This window comes from Stigmatopora argus, chromosome 13, assembly GCF_051989625.1.
Source record: "Stigmatopora argus isolate UIUO_Sarg chromosome 13, RoL_Sarg_1.0, whole genome shotgun sequence".
NCBI lineage: Eukaryota > Metazoa > Chordata > Actinopteri > Syngnathiformes > Syngnathidae > Stigmatopora > Stigmatopora argus.
Genome location: NC_135399.1, coordinates 18,012,881 through 18,030,382, shown reverse-complemented (window position 1 = coordinate 18,030,382; position 17,502 = coordinate 18,012,881). Strand labels below are relative to the sequence as shown.

The 17,502-nt window shown below is 61.3% G+C and overlaps 1 protein-coding gene across 1 annotated transcript in view; it reads right to left on the bottom strand.

The window, feature by feature from the left end:
- Positions 1-17,502, bottom strand: part of ttn.2 (titin, tandem duplicate 2) — a 158,917-nt gene that overhangs the window by 120,702 nt on the left and 20,713 nt on the right. Inside the window, exons 38-44 of the mRNA XM_077617694.1 lie at positions 17,264-17,452; positions 15,950-16,333; positions 15,595-15,654; positions 6,263-14,577; positions 5,544-5,610; positions 849-4,730; positions 28-306 (exon numbers count right to left, since the gene is read on the bottom strand). Of these exons, the coding sequence (XP_077473820.1) occupies positions 28-306; positions 849-4,730; positions 5,544-5,610; positions 6,263-14,577; positions 15,595-15,654; positions 15,950-16,333; positions 17,264-17,452 (13,176 nt within the window). The remainder of the gene's footprint in view (positions 1-27; positions 307-848; positions 4,731-5,543; positions 5,611-6,262; positions 14,578-15,594; positions 15,655-15,949; positions 16,334-17,263; positions 17,453-17,502) is intronic.

Genomic DNA, 17,502 nt, shown 5'->3' with positions numbered 1-17,502 from the left:
AAGAACGCATGCAACTGGAGGACTTACCGGTGACGGTCAGCGAAGCGCCGCAGGTGGCGGCGCCAAAATGGTTGGTGGCCTTGCAGCTGAATTCTCCGCTGTCGGCTTTGGCGGCGTTCAGGACCTCCAGCGAGGATCTGTCGTGCCGGCTGACGATGCGATACTTGTCGCTCTGCTGGATCTCGGCGTTGGACTTGAACCACTTGAAGGTCACGTCCGGGGCCTCCTCCACCTCGCACTTAAACGTGGCCACGCCCCCGACGTTTATCTCCAGAGGAGTGACTTTCTGCCTGTAGATGGGTGGCGCTGAGGCGCACACGGAGAGAGAACAGTGTTAATGTCGGCGGAAGCGCGGCGGGTAAATTGGGGTGAAAAACACAGATGGTCGGAGAGGAGGCGGATGGTGGATGGCGGACGGTGGATGTTATTTCATTCTGTGAAATAGAAAACAAAGAGCCAGAACACAAGCCCCCCCCTGAAAAATGCCCGATTTCAGGTGGTTTTCAGCGGGGCTTGGGTCCGGGCTCCAGATGGGGGAAAGTGATGACCGGGTTGGCTTGATGAAACATGCAGACATGTTGGACATGGAGAATGAAGCAGAAAAGAGCGTAAAGGCGGCCCGAAAACCAGCGTCAGACACCGAGCCCGGCCGAGTCGAGCCGAGCCGAGCCGAGCCGAGCCGGTGCCGCTTCTGGCCTTCGGGCCTTCGGGCAAGATGAGGTGAGTTAGGATGATACGTCAGGCTTCAGAAGACAAAAACGAGAGGTGATATGACTTAGGAATGAGTCTCGGTGGAGGAAATGGAGGAAAAGATGGAACATTGATTGTTTTTTTTTCAGATGCCAAACCTCTTGAGACCACCGTGAGTCTGGAAGATGTGGTCGCTCTGCCGGCTTGGTTCTCGGCCTCGCAAATATACTCTCCTTGGTGCTTCTCCTTGACAACTTTTCTGATAAGCAGCGAGTGCGTGTCCAGCTCCGTCAAACACTTGAACTCCTCGCCAGATTCCACCAACTGGCCGTCGAGGAACCAGCGAACCCGGCTGACGTACTTGATGCCGGTTTGAATGGTAACCTCGGCGCCTTCCTCCACCGTGGCGTCTTCGAGGGTGCACACGATGAGGGGGCCTTCTTCGGGTTGGGGCAGGGCGAGGGAAACCTCTTGGGAAACCTCTTGGGAAACCTCTTGGGAAACCTCTTGGGAAATCTCTTGGGAAACCTCTTTGAAAACCTCTTGGGAAACCTCTTTGAAAACCTCTTGGGAAACCTCTTGGGAAACCTCCTCCCTGCTCTCCTCCACCACGCTGACACGCTGAAGCTGCCGAGACGCGGTCACCGTTACTACCATCTCTTCGGCCTTCCGTCTCACTTCCTGCCTGGACACCACGGCCGACTCTTCGGCGGCCACCGGGGCCTGGGTGGAAACCACCACCTGGGACGAGATGGTCCGCTCCGCCTTGGCTTCCCTGGATTCCTGGAGCAAAAGCGGTTGGCGCGCCGAGGCGCACTCCAGGGCCGCTTTGGACTGAGTCCGGAGGGCCGCCGCTTGCGTCTCGGCGGCGGCGATGACCACCGAGCTCTCCGCCACACTCACGGTCTGCACGACGGAGGAGCTGACTTCCTTGGAGCGGGCCGAGGAGACCCGCGCCCTCTGAGGTTGGTCCAGCTGCGCGGTGCCCGGCCGATCCGAGGTCAGCACCGGGGCCTCCCGGTGCACCATGGAGTGGAGGGCGGCCCCGAGTTCGCTGCGAAGGTCGGCCGCTTGAGGATATTCGCCCGGCAGAGCCAGGGTGATCTCCAAGGGCGCGCCCGTCGACGTGACCAAGTAGGTGAAGGTGGTGTGCTTGGGTTCTCGCTGGACTTTAACTTCCCGGATTTCCGCCGCCCCGAGCCCCTCCACCACGTCGGCCAGCAAGACGGCTCGCTCGCTGGACACGGCGGCCCGGAGCGCGTTTCGGAGCTGAAGGCGTACGCTCAAGTTGGACGCCTGGGGAACCCCCAGGACAAATGTCATCTCTTTGGGCAGAGGCGCATTGTCCCTGGATTCGGACAAAAGAAGGGAGGGACGGGGTTGCGTGGCGGCGGCGACTTTGGCCGAGACGGACTGGCCGATCTCCAGGGAGAGCTCCCCCGTCAGCACCCGCTTCTCGTCCATCGCCACGGACTGCCTGACCGACTGGCCCTCCTGGATCCGGAGCGCAAAGTCCTGCTCGGCGGCCTCCAGGAGCTGGCTGCTCTCGGGGCAGACCACTTTTTCCTCCACCTGGAGCGGCTCAGCGGGGACCCTCGGCTCGACGCCGCCGCGGCAGACGACCCGGTCCTCGGCCGGCAAACTCTGGGCGTGCCCCGCCTCCAAGGTCTGACTTTCCACCACGCCGGGGAGGTGCATCACGTCCCAGCGATCCTCCTTCTGCACCAGAGCTCGCCCCTCCGTGGGCGCGGAAGCTAGCGGGGTCTCCTTGGGCAGCGGCGTGGGCCGGGACGACAGCGGGAGAACGCTCGGGGGCCGGGGCTCGCTCCGAAGCCGGGATACCGCTCCCGGCGCCGACAACCGGAGCTCGGAGCCCCGCTCCGCCGTGGGCTGGAGTCTCTCCTCGGAGAGAGCGGCGTGGCGACGGGCCTTCTCGGACTTGGGCGCGGCCGTCTGCCGTTCGGGCTTCTCGCTCGCAAAGACGCCCTCTTTGGGTAGCGCTTGGATAGACTGGCTGGACTGGAGGTGCAGCGGCGAGGGGGGCTCCTTGGCGGGCCGAACGGCGGCCGTGCTGGCCCTGGCCTCAAACTGGGAAGTGGCCTCGCAGACCACCGTCTTCTGCTCGTCCCGGCTGACCGAGTGCAACAAGATGGGACTCTTGCGGGCCCCCGCCCGCTCCGCCTCCGGCTTCTCGCAAGCCAGGGCGCTGGCGGAGGGGAGCGGGTCTTGCTCGGTGATAACCTGCAAGTGCAAAAGCTGCTCCCCTTCTAACTGGGAGCGAACGGTGGTGGCGGCGGCGTCCAGGGGGGGCAACCGGCTAGAGGTCTCCGCCTGAAGCAGGTACTTTTCTTCCGCCGTCACGGCAGCCTTCGCCGCGGCGTCTTTGGCCGGGAGGGCCGTCTCTTCCGCCGGTCTCTGCGCGGAGAAGTCGCTCTCCTTGGCCAGAGCGTGCTTGGACTCGCTGAGCGGCAGTTGAATTTGACGGGCTCCCTCTCGCTTGACGGAGGTCTCGGCCGCCGCCGTGGCCAGCTCGACGGCGTGACCCTCGGGCAGCTGGTACCTCTCCTCGGACTGGGCCGAGTACAAGATTTTCACGCCCTCCTTCACCCCGTAGCCCTTCTCCTCCCGCGCCCCGGGGAGCTCCTCGGAGCGTTCTCTCGGGACGGCCAGCCGGGACTCCACCTGATGGCCGCTAACCAAATGCTTGGGCTCGGCCCCGGGCTTGGCCGTGGAGGCCTTCGCCTCGGCCGGCGGTCGGGCGGCGGCCACGGAGAGCTGCGTGAGCTCCTCGGCCACGGCCGACACGACTCGCGACCTCTCCTCCCTGCCGGCCCGGAGCTCCAGCACCTCGGGGCTTTGGATGCGGTCGCAGTGCTGCTCGGCGACGTCCCGCCGCTCCTGGACGGAGGAGGCGAACGTGGCCGCGGCCGGCTGCTTTTGAGAAACGGCCGAAAGGCGCGCGGGGCGGGCGCCCGCTTCCGAGACTCTCTCCTCCACCTCCAGAGACTCAAGCAGCGCCGCCCGATGGGTCACCTTCTCACGGTGAACACTGGCGGCGGAGATGTCCAGCTCGGTGAGGGAGGCCGCCTGCTCGCTGGGAATGACCCGCCGGTCTTCGGTACCGATGGTGTAAACCATCTGGTCCGACTCGGCCCGATCCCGTCCCGGGAGGTCGACCTGGTACAGGCGAGACTCGGTGGCCTCTTCCGACTTGTAAGTTTTCTTCTGGACGAGCACCTGTCGCTGGCGAGATTCCCTGGCCACGACCAGCTCCGCCCCGCTGGAAGCCTCGCCAAAGCGGTTGCGAGCCTTGCACGTGTACACGCCGGCGTCTTCCCGTACGACGGCCTCGATGGTGAGCGAGCCGGAGCCGTCCGGGTTGGCTTCCACGGCGCGCTTGGGGCTGGGTTGAAGCTCCCAAGGACCCTTGAACCACTGCACTTTGGGGACCGGGTCCCCGAAGACCCGGTAATCGAAGCGAACCCGCCCCCCTTGGGAGCAAGTGGCGGGCTGGATCTGGGCTAAGAAGCTGGGAGGTTTACCCGTGTACTTGAACATTTTCTCCACCCACTTTTCCGCCCGGCTAATGTCCTCCTCCTCCTGCTCCTGCTCCTGCTCCTCTTCTGGGATTTTCACCTCCAGGTAAGCGCTGCACACGGTCCGGCCCGAGGCGTTGGAGGCCGTGCAGGAATACTGGCCACGGTGCTCGGAGGCCGCGCTAGCGATAATCAAGCTAAATTCTTCCTTCTCCTCCAGCAGCCGGTACGAGGAGGAGGCGGCGGCGATGACTTGGCCGTCGCGAGACCACTCCACGCTGGGCCGGGGCGTGCCCGACACCCTGACGCTGAAGCTGGCGCTCTCTCCGGAGCGGACGGCCGCCGGAGAGATCCGGCTGAGAAAGACGGGTTTTTCCCTTTTCTTCTCTAGCGTGGAAGAGTAACGTTGGCTCTCTGGCGTGAGTTCAAGTGTTTTTGTGGTTTCGGGCAAGCGGACGCCCGTGTAGAAGGTCTCCTCTCGCTCCTCCACCGTGCTAGAATGTTCTGTCGGGAAAACATTGAGCGAGACCAATGAGAAAATGTATTTTAAAAAAAAACTAAAAAACCACATGCGGCCACGAAAGGGACCTCTGCGAGAGTAACGGCCCGACAGCTAGCTTGGAAGAGGTGATTTCTTTTTGGAGTCGGGGGTCAAACTGGAGAGGGGGGCTTTGTTGTCTCTGGGTTTGTTTGCTCTTAAGGTAAGTCCAGAAAGAATGAGGTCATCGATTAGGGTTAAGGGCTGGAAAATAGCGCTTGAGATAGGGGATTGAGAACTATTCAATACTGAAGGGGTGATTGACTTTTGGGACAGTAAGGGCAAAGGTCTCAGAGGGCGGGGACAAAAAACGCGGACGTTGCAACAAGTGGGCAGATTATTATTATGATGACATTTACGGGATATGTTTGTCGTGGGGTCAAAAGGTGACGGAGGTTTGATTTTGCATTGCACCAAATTCAGGAGGGAATAAAAGGACGATCAAAGTGGCAAAACGTGTTTGTCCTAGCAAACGGGGGGGGAGAAAAGAAAACAGGTTATTCAATTGACAAGGTCACACACACACAAGTGAGAAAAAAGCAATACTAAAATAAGTCCATGATTTGGCTAAACTAGGCTCCTCCAGTTTAGAAAATCTTTCCTCTTTTTCTCCTCGTTGCCTAAAGCAATTTCATTCCGGACCCGCGTCTAAAAATCCTTAAGGTTGAAGCCAGCCAAAGGCAACATTGGAAGTCCATACTTTGCAAAGGACCAAAGTTTCAAAGCGAGCGACGTGCCTTCAAATAAGAACTGGTTGACTGGCGTTGAAGTTGGCCGACCCTTGGGCTGGAGTGACGCCGCCGCCGCCGACCAACTCTTTGGGTGGCGTTCAGCCAATTGGGCACCCTGAATGACATTGGCTTGGAAATGGATTGGACCGGACGGAAGCAGCACGAGTGGACGTGCCACCCACCCGCTCAATCAAGAGTCCCGCTCTTCCCCAAAAGAAAAACCAGATTGGGCCAGAGTGGATTGGAGTGGTTTATTGAAGAAACTTCAAGGCTACGTTGGGCTACGGACCAATCAAAGATCTCTGTTGGAGAAGAGATCGTATTTACAACAATTCCTCTTTCACAAGAAAGCATTTGCAAAGAAAAACAGCTTATCTGGCAGTTAAAAGAGCCCCAAGTTAGCAGGATGACTTTTACGACATAAAGCAACCAATCCTGGACTGGCAAAATACGTGGATAATTGTGCGCTTCCACGCGGCACAAATGCAACATTTCCCAACATTTCCCAACATTTCCAAACATTTCCACTTGCTCTCAACGTTTCCATGTGGATTATTTTGCTTTTGGCGCAAATACCCAATCAAGCAGCTAATTTTTCTTTTTTTTCGATTCGGAGGCAAACGTCCTCGACTAATGGCCACGACGAGCTAACGCTAACGAAAACGGGTCTTTTGTCGGAGCGCCCGAGGATGCCGGCACGAGCCCCGCCTCATCCCACCCACCCTCAAACCGATTGGAAGACCGAAGCGCTCCATTCTCTAATAGACCTGGAGCAGCGCCGAGGTCTGGATCCACCCGGCCGCGTTCCGGATCAAGCATCGGTACTCGCCGGCGTGGCGGCGCTCCACCTTGCCGATAAGGAGGTTAAAGTGGCCGGCGCCTTCCTCCCCGCCCTCGGCCAGCCGTTCGCCGTCTTTGTACCACTCGGCCACGGGCCCGAGTCCGGGCCCGCCGCTCGCCTGACACCGCAGGACGACCGGCGCGCCGACGGCCGCGCTCACGTCCGTCAAGGGGATCACCAACCTGGGGGCCGTCTCCGTCACCCGGAAGCGGAAGGCGCACAGGTCGGAGGACTTTCCCCGGAACGTCACCTCGTCCTCTCCGGAGGACTCGGCGAAGACGTCCAGGTTGACGCTGGCGTAGCGGTCCGAAGCGGAGCCGGCCCGCGCCTCGGCCACCAGCCGGACGGCCCGCCGGGACTCGTCGGCCTCCGGCGGGAACTCCAACTCCAGCTCCACCTCCGACGGCGGCGCGTCCTCCGCCGCGGGGTCGCGGAGCAGCAGGTCAAACACCCGCGGCTGGGATTGGGCGGCGCCCAGAGACACGGCCGTCAGCTCCCTGCCCCCGGGGCGGCCCGGGTCCTCGGGACCCGGCACCGCCAGCCGGCCCCGACAGAGGGTCTCCCCGGCCACGTTGACGGCGCCGCAAGCGTACGCGCCGGCGTCCCCGGCCGTGACGTGGCGGATGGTCAGGGAATGGCTGTCGCCGCGGGACGAGCGCAGGAAGCGCGCGTCGTCGTGGGGGATACTTTTGTCCTCCCTGAACCAGGACACCACGGGAGACGGCGTTCCCTCGAGCGAGCACTCGAAGGTGACGGCGGAACCCGGCCGAGTCTCCACGTCGCCGATGGGACGGACGAACCTCGGGGGCGTCTCCGTCACCTCCAAAGCTATTTTCAGGTTGGCGTGCTCCCGGGTCACAAAGTCCACCGCGCCGTCCTCGTAAATGGCGGGCACCACGTCCAGAGAGACCACCATGCTCTTGCCGTCGGCCGTGTATTCGGGAATGGCGATGATCTTCACCTGTTTCTCAAAGTCCTTGACGTCCTCCTCGTCCAGTTCCACTTCCATGAGGATCTCCTGGGGCGAGGGGGAGCGAGAAGAGTCGTCGCCGCGCTCCTCCTCCTCGATGTCAAACTCCATCACGTGCTGATGGGTGACGGCGGGCGGGGCCGGCGCCAACCCACCACCGGCCTCCCGCGACACCACCGTCACCAGAGCCACGCTTCGGGCCTCGCCCACCTCGTTGATCGCCCGGCAGACGTACTCTCCCTGGTCGGCCTTGCCGACGCCGCGGACGACGAGGGAGACGCCGTCCCCGTGGCGCTCCAAAACGGTTCGCTCGTCGGGCAGCAGCCGGGTTTTGTTGCGAAACCATTCCACCTCGGGCGAGGGGAGCCCAAAGACCTCGGCCGCAAACAGCAGGGTGTCCTGCTCCAACAGCCTTTTCCTGGACAGAGGTTTGAGGAAGGCCGGCGGGAGTCCCCCAGCCCGGTCACGGGGAGGACCCGGCGGGCCTCCGCTCTCGGCCGGGAAGCGCCGCTCCTCCCGGTCGGCGGGAGGCGTCGGGGACCGGTCGGGGGAGAAGAACCTTTCGCGGGAGGACTGCGTCGGGGAGGACGGATACTCTTTGGGGCTCTCGAAAGCACCCTCTATGTCAGAACACGGGGTGTGGAACGACGTGGGAGAATCGGGGTCGTCGAAGGACCCCGCGGAATCTGCCGTTTGGAAGGAACTGGGAGAGAGGGGAGTGTGGAAGGAATCGGGGGAATCGGGAGACTTGGCCCAATGGCGGTTCGGATCCGAGGGTGAACTCGCGCCGCGGAAGCTCTCAGCCACCTCCTCGCCGAGCGCGCCGCCCACCTCGATGGACATCTCCGACTCGGGGGAAAGCGGCCGACGCCAGTCGGCGGGAGGGTTGTAGTATTCGTACACGGCGCCAAAAGTCACCGCCTCTTCCTCCGCGAAGCCCACTTTGGCGGATTCTTCTGGGGCCGCCGCTTCCCGCTCTGGCGGGAGGTGTCGTCCGTCGTCGGCTCTCCGGGTTCCCGGCGAGTCTTCGGCAACTGACTGTTGGGGAGCCGAGTCGCTGAAAAACACGCCGCTCTCCGAGTCCGTGGAGGCGGCGTGACCTGGCTTCAATTCCCTCGCCGCGTCGACGCTCCCTTCTTCAACTGCAGCGCTCTGCGCCTCCGCCTTTTGTTTGTCAGACTTTAGCGCTTCCGCTAATGTTTGAGGTTTCTCTGCAGGACTGCTCGAAAGGGAGGTCCGGACCCAAACTCTCGCCGTGGCAACATCAGACTGGGAAGGAACAAAGCTATCGGTTTGGTCAAAAAGGTGCCCCTTCTCCTCCTCTCCTTGCCCCGCCGTCCCTTGTTCCGGCCCAGGTGGTATTAGGGGGAATGGCGGAGACTCCCGCAGCGCTCCCTTCGCCGCTAGTTGGAGAGCCACCTCCTCGAGGCCGGCGAGCGTCTCACCGCTTTGGGAGACTTTCTCCCTCAAAGAAGTGGGCTCGGGGCTTTCTGGAGGAACCGTCGGGGTTCGCCGCGGCGAGCCGGTTGCCGCGGATAGGTCGGCGTGGACGTCGCCGCCGTATTTGCTCGCCTGTGACACATCACAAGGACTGGCCACCGCGGGAGATAGCGGTACCTCGGGTTGCCTCTGAGACCAAGTGGCGGTCGGCGAGTCCCGCTCGAAGGCCCGTTTAATCAGCGACACGTGGATGGCAGCGGCAGATTGTTGCAGACCGCATCCAGTTATAGGCGGGGCCTCTGCCAGCTCGCCAGGTAAAGGCTCCTTCTTGCCTTTCTCCACGACAGCCGCATCTTCAGTGACCTCCGACTCCTCCTCCGTGGCGAGGTCCGCTGGGATTTCCGCAAAAGGCACCCGTGAGACCGCTGGAGGGCCGGCGGGTCTTTCCACGCGGTCTTCTCCTTGACGCTCGCCACTTTCTCCTTCCCTTTCAAAGTCGTCCCGGTTGGAGAGCGTCAGAGAGGCACTGGAGACGCATTTCCCATGTTTGTTGCTTAGAACGCAGTGGTACGTCCCCTCGTGGTCCGTGGTGGGATAGAAGAGGGTCAGCGTGGACCGGCCAGACTCCAGCGCCACGTGGTAGTCGGGGTCGTCGGCCAGCTCCCGTCCGTCCTTGAGCCACGTGAGCCGCGGCGGGGGATGGCCCCGGTACCGGCAAGTCAGCTGGGACATCTCGCCGAGACCGACACGGAGGGAGGAGATTTCTTTCAAGAAGACGGGACGGCCGTCCGCCGCCGCCGCCGCCGCCGCCGCGGCTTCCTCGGGCACCGCGGATGTGGGACTCGGGCGGGTCCCGGCTTTGGAAAAGATCTGCTTTTCACTTGGCGTCTCCGTCTTTGTTTCACCTTTGGACGTGCCGAGGCCATTTAGAACCGTCTCATGCAGTCTGACTGGCGAGGTGGTTTCTTTGGTAAGCGTCAGGCTAGCGTCGGCGTTTGGGGAAGCGGCGACTTGGGAAGCGGCGACTTGGGAAGCGGCGACTTGGGAAGCGCCGACTTGGGAAGCGCCGACTTGGGAAGCGCCGACTTGGGAAGCGCCGACTTCGGAAGCCATCCAATCCGAGCTTAGAAACTCCGTCTTTGCTACGCTTCCCTGTTGGTTTTTGACTGGCGCCTCGCCGCGTCCGACTCGAGGCGAGGATAATTCTTTGAGAAATTTGGGCCGAGTCTCAGCATCGGCGGCCCGACTGGAGTCAGTCTGGACTTGAGGAACCGTCTGATCGCCACCTTGTATCTCCGTCTCGGTTTGATGCTCACGGGTGGCAGGGCCGGTTTGGTCTCTGATTGCAGGCCAATCCTCGCCCATCTCCTCCGAGGTGCTTTTGCCGCTCTCCACGTTTGCCGTTTCCGTGCCCGTCGCCTCTTTCGGTGCATCTTGGAGACGCCGGGCGCCGGTCTCGGACAGACCTCCCTCCTCCCGACTCAGTTCCAACTGGCTTGTCCGAGGACCGCGTGAAGGGAACGAAGGCGTGAGTCCGTGGCTTCCCGGAGGCGAGAGCGTCGACTGCCAGCGCCAATTGCTCTGAAGGGGCAAAGTGTCGGCGGCCACGTGGGCGGCGTCCTCTGCCGTCGCCGTCAGAGGGCAATCCGGATCCAAAGGTGGAGATGGCTGAAGTTGCGCACGTTCCGTGTGTCTTTTGACTTCCTGCGGCGCCTCCGCTTCTTGAAATGTTTGAGGGTGAATAGGAGAGAGGTCAGCAGACGGAACCGAGGCCCAGCCGGGCTCTAGGGCGGCTACATCAAGTTGATTCTGAAACAGATCCTCCTCTTCCTCCTCCTCCTGACTGACAAAGTATCCGATGTTTCTGCTCAGTCCAGTCTCGCCGTCCTCCGTCGGCAACTGGGCGGCGGGGGCGGGCCGGGGCTCCGGATCCTGCAGTTGCTTCGGGAAAACCTCCCCTCCGGCCGTTCTTCCGGAGGTCTCCTGGCCGTCTTCCGCCTCTCGCCGGCTTCTTTGGAACTCTGCGCTCACTTCTGAGCGGGTGGGGGCGTAGGCACGGGTCCACTGGGATTCCGGCTCGGGGGCGTCTTCGCGTTCCATGAGAACATCTCGCTGCCATTGGATGATGCGGCGAGCGAGGGCTTCCTCTTCACTCACGAAGCGCTCGCCTTTCTTCAGTTCAGAGATGTTTTCCATGGAAAGCTGGAGTTCTCGCTCTTGGCTGGTTTTCTCAAACAAAAACTTTTCATCTCCTGCTTTGGTGGTGGATTTCAAATTCTCTCGGGGGGATTTTTGTCCCCGCGGCAGGGCGAGACTTTCCGCCGCCCCCGCCTGCCTTTTCACCGGACCCCGGGTTCCGCTTTCGGGGCACTCCGGCACTTGAGACGTTGACGCACGCGTGGCACTTTCAATCTGGCTTTCCTCGGCCTCCATTTGGGGAGATTGGCGCAAAGGCGGGGAGCCGGCTTCCGGCTCTCCGACGTGCTCCTCTCGATCCGGAGAGGCCGTTTCTTCGGACGGTGACGTTCCCTCCTGGCTCCTCTGCGTACCTTGCTGCCACTTCTTGATTCGGAGGGCCAGCAGTTTTTCCTCGCAGGCCAGGCGCTCCGCTTCTAGGCTTCTCTGGTACCGGTCCCTCGGGGCGTCCCCCGGACGCTTTTGGCAAACCGGTTCGACTCTCTGCGGGGCATCTCCCCAGCCCTCGGTCTGTGGACGCGCCTCCGTTTGCACCACGACTCGGTCTCCCGTTCCTTCGGGATGGGTGGAGTCCTCGACCGCCCTCTTGGGAGATTGGCGGAAAGACGGGGACCTGGCGTTTGGCTCCAGGGGAGTTAGCTCTCTGGCGGTGCGCTCTTGAGGCTCCGCGCACCGCGTCGCTTCCGGGGCGATCGAGCCGGATTTGGGCGGAGCCGTGAAGTCCCTAGTCGGCGGCGTAACTGGCTGCCACTCGCTGAGGCGCCAGGCCCCCCGTTTTTCCTCACAGTACGCACGTTGGGCTCCTGGGCTTTGTTCATGGCGCCCCCTTGCGGACAGCTCAACTCTGGTCGCAGAGTCGTGGCTACCTTCAGTGTCGCTAACTACGTTGATTGGCACCGAAAAGGCCTGGGCTTCCATTTCTTCCGCCTCCGCTTCCGGGAATTGATGCGTGGAAAGCGTGGCTGCTGGAGCGGTCTTTTCCACCACCCCCATTCTAGGGGATTCGCGGAAAGGTGCGGAAATGAGCTCCGTCCCTTTCTCCCAAAAGGAAGTCTGGTCCTCGGGCTCGGAAGTCTGGTCCTCGGGCGTTTCTTCCGGCGAGAGTGGGCCAAATTCCGGCGGAGATGTTTCCTGCGGCGTGGTCCCTTGCCACGTCCCGATTTGTCGGGCCGGGAGCTTTTCCTCAGCCTCTGGGCTTTTCTCACTCCAGTCTGTCAAATGTTCTGGGGACCACCGGTCCCCTCTCCGTGTCTGGTTTTGCGCGCCGTCTCCAGGTGAGGTCCCGGTCCCGGTCCCTGTCGGCAATCCAACACTTTCCATCTTCCCTTCGACGTCGGGCGAGTCGCGCGTCCAAACGGTCCCGCTCGCCTTATCCTCTCTCATCCTGGGATACGCGTAGAGGTGGGATGTGGTCTCTTGAGGAATGGCTTGCTGCCACGGCAGAGCACTTTCCCATTCCAAGATGTCGTCCTCCAGTTCTAAAGGTGCCGTTTCCCGGGGCCCTGGCGGGCCAGCGACACTTGCCATCGCTCGCTCCTCTTCCGTTTCCTCCACGTGGACGTGGACTTTCAATGCTTCACGTGCCAAAACCCTTGTCATCTCCATGTCCTTGACTTTCCTGCCTATAGATTGAGGGAAGTGGCCCAGGGCTTGGGTTTCACCAGGACTGACCCCTGTCACTTCCTTCCGATGGAAAACGTGCTCCAAGTAGAATGGGCGGTCCGTCTTGAACGGGCCACTTTCAGCTTGAGAATCTCCCCCACCCTGCTGCCGATTCCCCACGCTTCTTGCCGGGGGTTGGCGCTCGGATTCCGGCTTTGTCCGGCTTGCAGACTCCGCGCCATCTTTGTACTGGCCGGGCTCCAGCCGGAGCTCAGTCGCAGTTTCACGGACTCCAGAAGAAGTCTGCGGCCGTGCGGACAATTCCAGCTTCTCAAGTTCCTCTCTGTTCACATTGAATTCGGGCAATTGACGGGCCGCGGCGTCACCATGCGTTTCCCGGGCCTCGGCGGCGGCGGGAGCTTCGTGAAAATGGGACGGGCCTTCGGGCTCCTCGGGAAACATTCCTCGTTGAAGGTGCTCTTTGGCCTCCACGCACGGTTTCTCTCCGGGCTCCGGCGTGCTGCTTTCGGGCCGGGCCGTTTGGTTTTCCCACATCCCACTCTCCGTTGGCCTTTCCCCGAACGGGGCGGCGACGGCGTGGCATTCGGGACCTCTCCCGTCCGGACTCGGGTCGGGACTCATCGTCAGTAGTGTGGTCGCAGAGCGTTCCCACGCTCGGGGCGGGACGCGGCATCCGAAAGATCCGAACGACTTGAGGCTTTTGGAACCCGGCGGCGGCGGAACGTCGTCAGCGGAGTGTTTCGTTGGCGCGGATTGGCCGCAGACGGATTCCTCGTGTGACCATGCTTCGGAGTGTCGCGCTTCCCGGAGGTACGGGCTCTGGCCAAGGTACGTGGATCCGAAGTGGCGAGGGGGCTCGTCGAGAGACGAGGCGGCCTCGGGGAGGCGGGGCTCCGGCGCCTCCGTCGGACATCCCGCGCCGTGGACTCCGACCTCTTCCTCAACTGGGCTCCCCTCGTCCTCAAGCTCACTCGTCCCTTCCTTAATCCGTCCGCCTCCCGATGGCAAAGCCACGTCAACGATCTCACCTCTGGCCATCTGACCGGCGGCCCCGCTCCGACACTGAGGTTCGAACGAATGCCTGCCGCGCGGCCGAGCGACGTCCCGGCCGACGTCCCGGCCGACGTCCCGGCCGAGGCCCGGACGTTCCGAGTCCAAGGCTCTCTTGAAATGCGGAACGTCCGGCCCGACCCCGAGGGCCCGCGGGTCATCCGCCCGGCCGGACAGGCCGGACTGGCCGGCGGCCGCCCACTCAAAGTCAAACTCGGAGGAAGACGCGGTGGACACGGAGAGTCTCTTCCTCTGCCGGACAACTTTTTTCAAGGTGCCGAGTTTGGCCCTGACCTCGCCGTGAAGGCTCTCCGTGTCGCTCAGGATTTCCCCGTAGCGGGTGCCGGTGCGCCGGTCGCAGTAGATGTCGCTCATTCTGTCGTCAAAAGCGGACGACGGGGGCGGTGGGGACGGCCCGCGCTCGGAGGCCGTCTCCAGGGGCCCGGACTCCCGGCCCGGCGCGTTGGCGCGCCGGCGGGAAGCCGAGCCGAAAACCACGGTGCGCACCAGGGCGCAGCGCGGGCCGGAGCGGCTCCGACCGAGCCGGGCCCTTTTGTCGAAGGGGGAACCCACAAACCTCAGGGCCACCGTGACGGCGCCCGGGTCCTCGGCCCACGGCTCCCGGGCCGGCGAGACCAGGAGCGAGGCGGCCGACTCGGCGGACCCTTCCGAGTTGATGGCCATGACCTTGTAGCTGCCCGAATCCTTTTCCCCGACGCGGTGGATGAGCAAGGTGCTGGAGCAAGCGTTCCCGCGGGCGTCCGTCTCCGTGCGGATGCCGCGCCGGCGCCCCGGGGCCACGGACCTATCGTTGTGAAACCACAGAACGGCCGGCGGCGGGAAAGCCACCAGTCGACATTGGAACGCCACGGGCCGGCCCTCCGGGACCGCCTGGAACTTGATTTTCTGGGCGAAGGTGGGTCGGGTGCGGCGCTGGGCCGGAAGGGGAAGGGGAAGGCCCCCTGCGGAGAAGAGACGGCAGAGGCTCAGCCCGGCGGCCGGCACCCGCAAATGTATTCCGATGAATGTATTATTGTTGGATGGGAGATATTCAAAGCATGCCAAGTCAAGGCCACTGCAGAAGAAATGAATGCACTCACCATATTTGTTCGAATAAACGCTTGTTTAGCAACCGGCAGGAAGTTTAGATCCTTCTTGGGTGGAACTTTTCTGGAAAATTCCAAGCCGGTGGGGGTAGGCGGGCTTCTAAAAAAGCTCTGGGTCTTCCGCTCTTCTGGCCCGACTTCCTGACTTGCAGATAGGAGAATAAACGCCCTTTCTAGCGGAGGCCAGCGCCAAATTTTGCTGAGGAGGCGTTTATTCGAACTAATATAGTCGGGGTTATTGGTTATGCAAACCGGGTGGGAGTGGCATCATCCTCGCTATCTGCAAGCCAGGTCGACAAATATCCGCGTTCCACCAGGTGACCCGCTTTGCCAAAAAAGGAAGGGCGGGTGGGCGTTAGGATTGGCCCGCCCTTCGTGCAAAAGGCTCATCCGCAAGGAAAGGACGTTTTTCTCGTGGTCACCACATGCAAACTTTTCCAAGCGGGAGGGTTTTGAAACCAAAGGCCGCCGCGACCGATGGGTTCGCCGGCCAACGCATCGTCCTCTCAAAACGGAACTAGATTTGGGGATACGTCGGTACGGGTGGAAACGAGGCGATGCGGATGGAAATAATGAATCATTTTCAACAATTTAGAAATAGAAACTATTGGTGGGAATTTCCTGAAAAAAACAACAACAACAACAACAACAACAGCAAAACAGCAAGACGTATTCATCGAACGGTTGTCGTCTTTGACGACTGGCAAAGTCGAGGGGCCCGAGGAAATCATGCCGATGGGTCACTTTGGGGACATTTTGGGGACACTTTTTTTCACACCTGAACTAAAGGCCGAGTGGGGGCTGTCCTGGGGGAGTGGGGGGCTTTGGGGAATGGGGCACGCGAGGGGGAAGAAATCAAGAAGAGACTCTTACCTTTCACCTCCCGCACTTCCTCCACAAAGATGCTCTCCATCTCCTCTCGCTCTTCCGTCACTGAGGAGAAAAGAAAATCGGGGTCAGTCGGCCCCAGTTTTTCTTGCCGCCCGGGAACGAGATCCGGGACCGTGGGCCGGGCTGAGTCAAGCGACTCCGCTGACGTCGCGCCGGTTCTCTATCGGCCCGAGTGAGTTAGTGACCGAGTGGGAGAAGATGAAGAAGGAAGTCGGAGTTGGGGAGGAGCGGAATGGAACGGGGCGGAAACGGGGCGGAACCGGGGCGGAACAGGGCGGAACAGGGCGGGGCCTTCCCAAGAGTTGAATTTTTCCCAACGGGTGAAGCCGACAGTTACCTTGCGGTCCTTCAGGTGGCGCAGCCACGACCAGCGCGGCCGAGCAGGCGGCCTCCCCCGCGCCGTTGCTGGCCCGGCAGGTGTACAGGCCGGCGTGCTCGGGGAAGGCGTCCACCACGATGAGGGTGGCCACGCCGCTCGCCGGCTCGTAATGGAACACCACGTTCTTGCCGGCCCGCACCGGCCGCCGCTCGCAAAACCACCTGACCTCGGGCTCGGGGGCGCCCGTCACGCGGGCTTCGAAGCGCGCCACCTCCCCGGGCGCCACCGTGCAGCCGGCGATAGGCTGCGAGAAATGCGGCTTGCGCCCCGCGCTCTTGGGCGGCATGGGGGCGGGCGCAATCTCCTCCGCCGCCACCGCCGCCGCCGCCATTTCCGTTTGTCCTGAAAGCAAGCACGTTGGGTTGACTGGAGTCGCTTTTGGACTTGAGCCGCCTGGCCCGTGCTCGCCAAAGGGGGCGGGGCTCCGTGGAGGGTGGTATGGCCAATTTGAAAGACTGTATTCTCGCCACCAGGGGGAGCTAAAAGCTTGTCAGTCATTCTGTCTTGACTAAAAGGGGGAAAGAGGCCACCCACCACATTTGGGCCAAATCACGTGACTTCATTCGTCGGACGAATGAATAAGAAGAGGATCAGAATGATTCACATTCTTTCATTTCATTTTCTTCCTGTTCTTAAATGAATGATTGAGAATGTAGCATATTTATTCGAGTATAACGCGCACCCATCATTTGTGACTAAAAATGGGTCTAAGGTTTTTTTTTTTCAATTGGAAATCCTTAAAGTCTGATTGCTCATCATCAGATTCACCAAACACTGGATTCCATTCTTCTTGAGTAAGGATAGCGATGGAATGGGCTGGCTTTTGGAAAAGAAGGTAGACTATTATATCCTCTGAGAAGGGGAATAGAAATTCTTCTTCTTTGGGCCCCTGATAGAACCGGCTCTCGTGCGCCATCTGGTGGACATAGACAGGTCTAGCATCTCCCATGACACCGGCTGTGGAAGGGGACTTTTTCAGCGGCGGCGGAGGGCCCTTTTTCATCGGGATTTGGTCAGAAAAGCCAAGAGCTGGTGTATAACACACACCCCAACTCTGCTTCAGTTTTTGGGGTACAAAATGTTGCACGTTTTACTCGAATAAATAGGCTCCATGATTTCCAAAGTGTGATGTAGAGGGGCAAAAAAAGGATTTGAAAGCAGTTTAAGGTCAACTACGAAGGCCAACATTTCAATGATTTCCAAATGGATGAGTTGACACGGTTGGATTTCACCACGGATTTGAGTACGGGAGCAAAAAGTCGTACGTCTTACCGTCCAGCGTGAGCGTGGCGGAGCAGGACGCGCTCCCGCCTCCGTTGGTGGCCACGCAGGTGTACTGGCCCTCGTCCTCCGGGTAGACTTTGGCGATCTCCAGCTGACAGCTGTCCTCGAACTGAGACATCCTGAAGAATTCCGACCGCTTGATCTCCTCGTCTTTGTGGAACCAGACGATGGTCACGTCTACGCGCGGCGGGAAGGGAATCACGGTGAGCGCGCTCGCTCATCTCGTC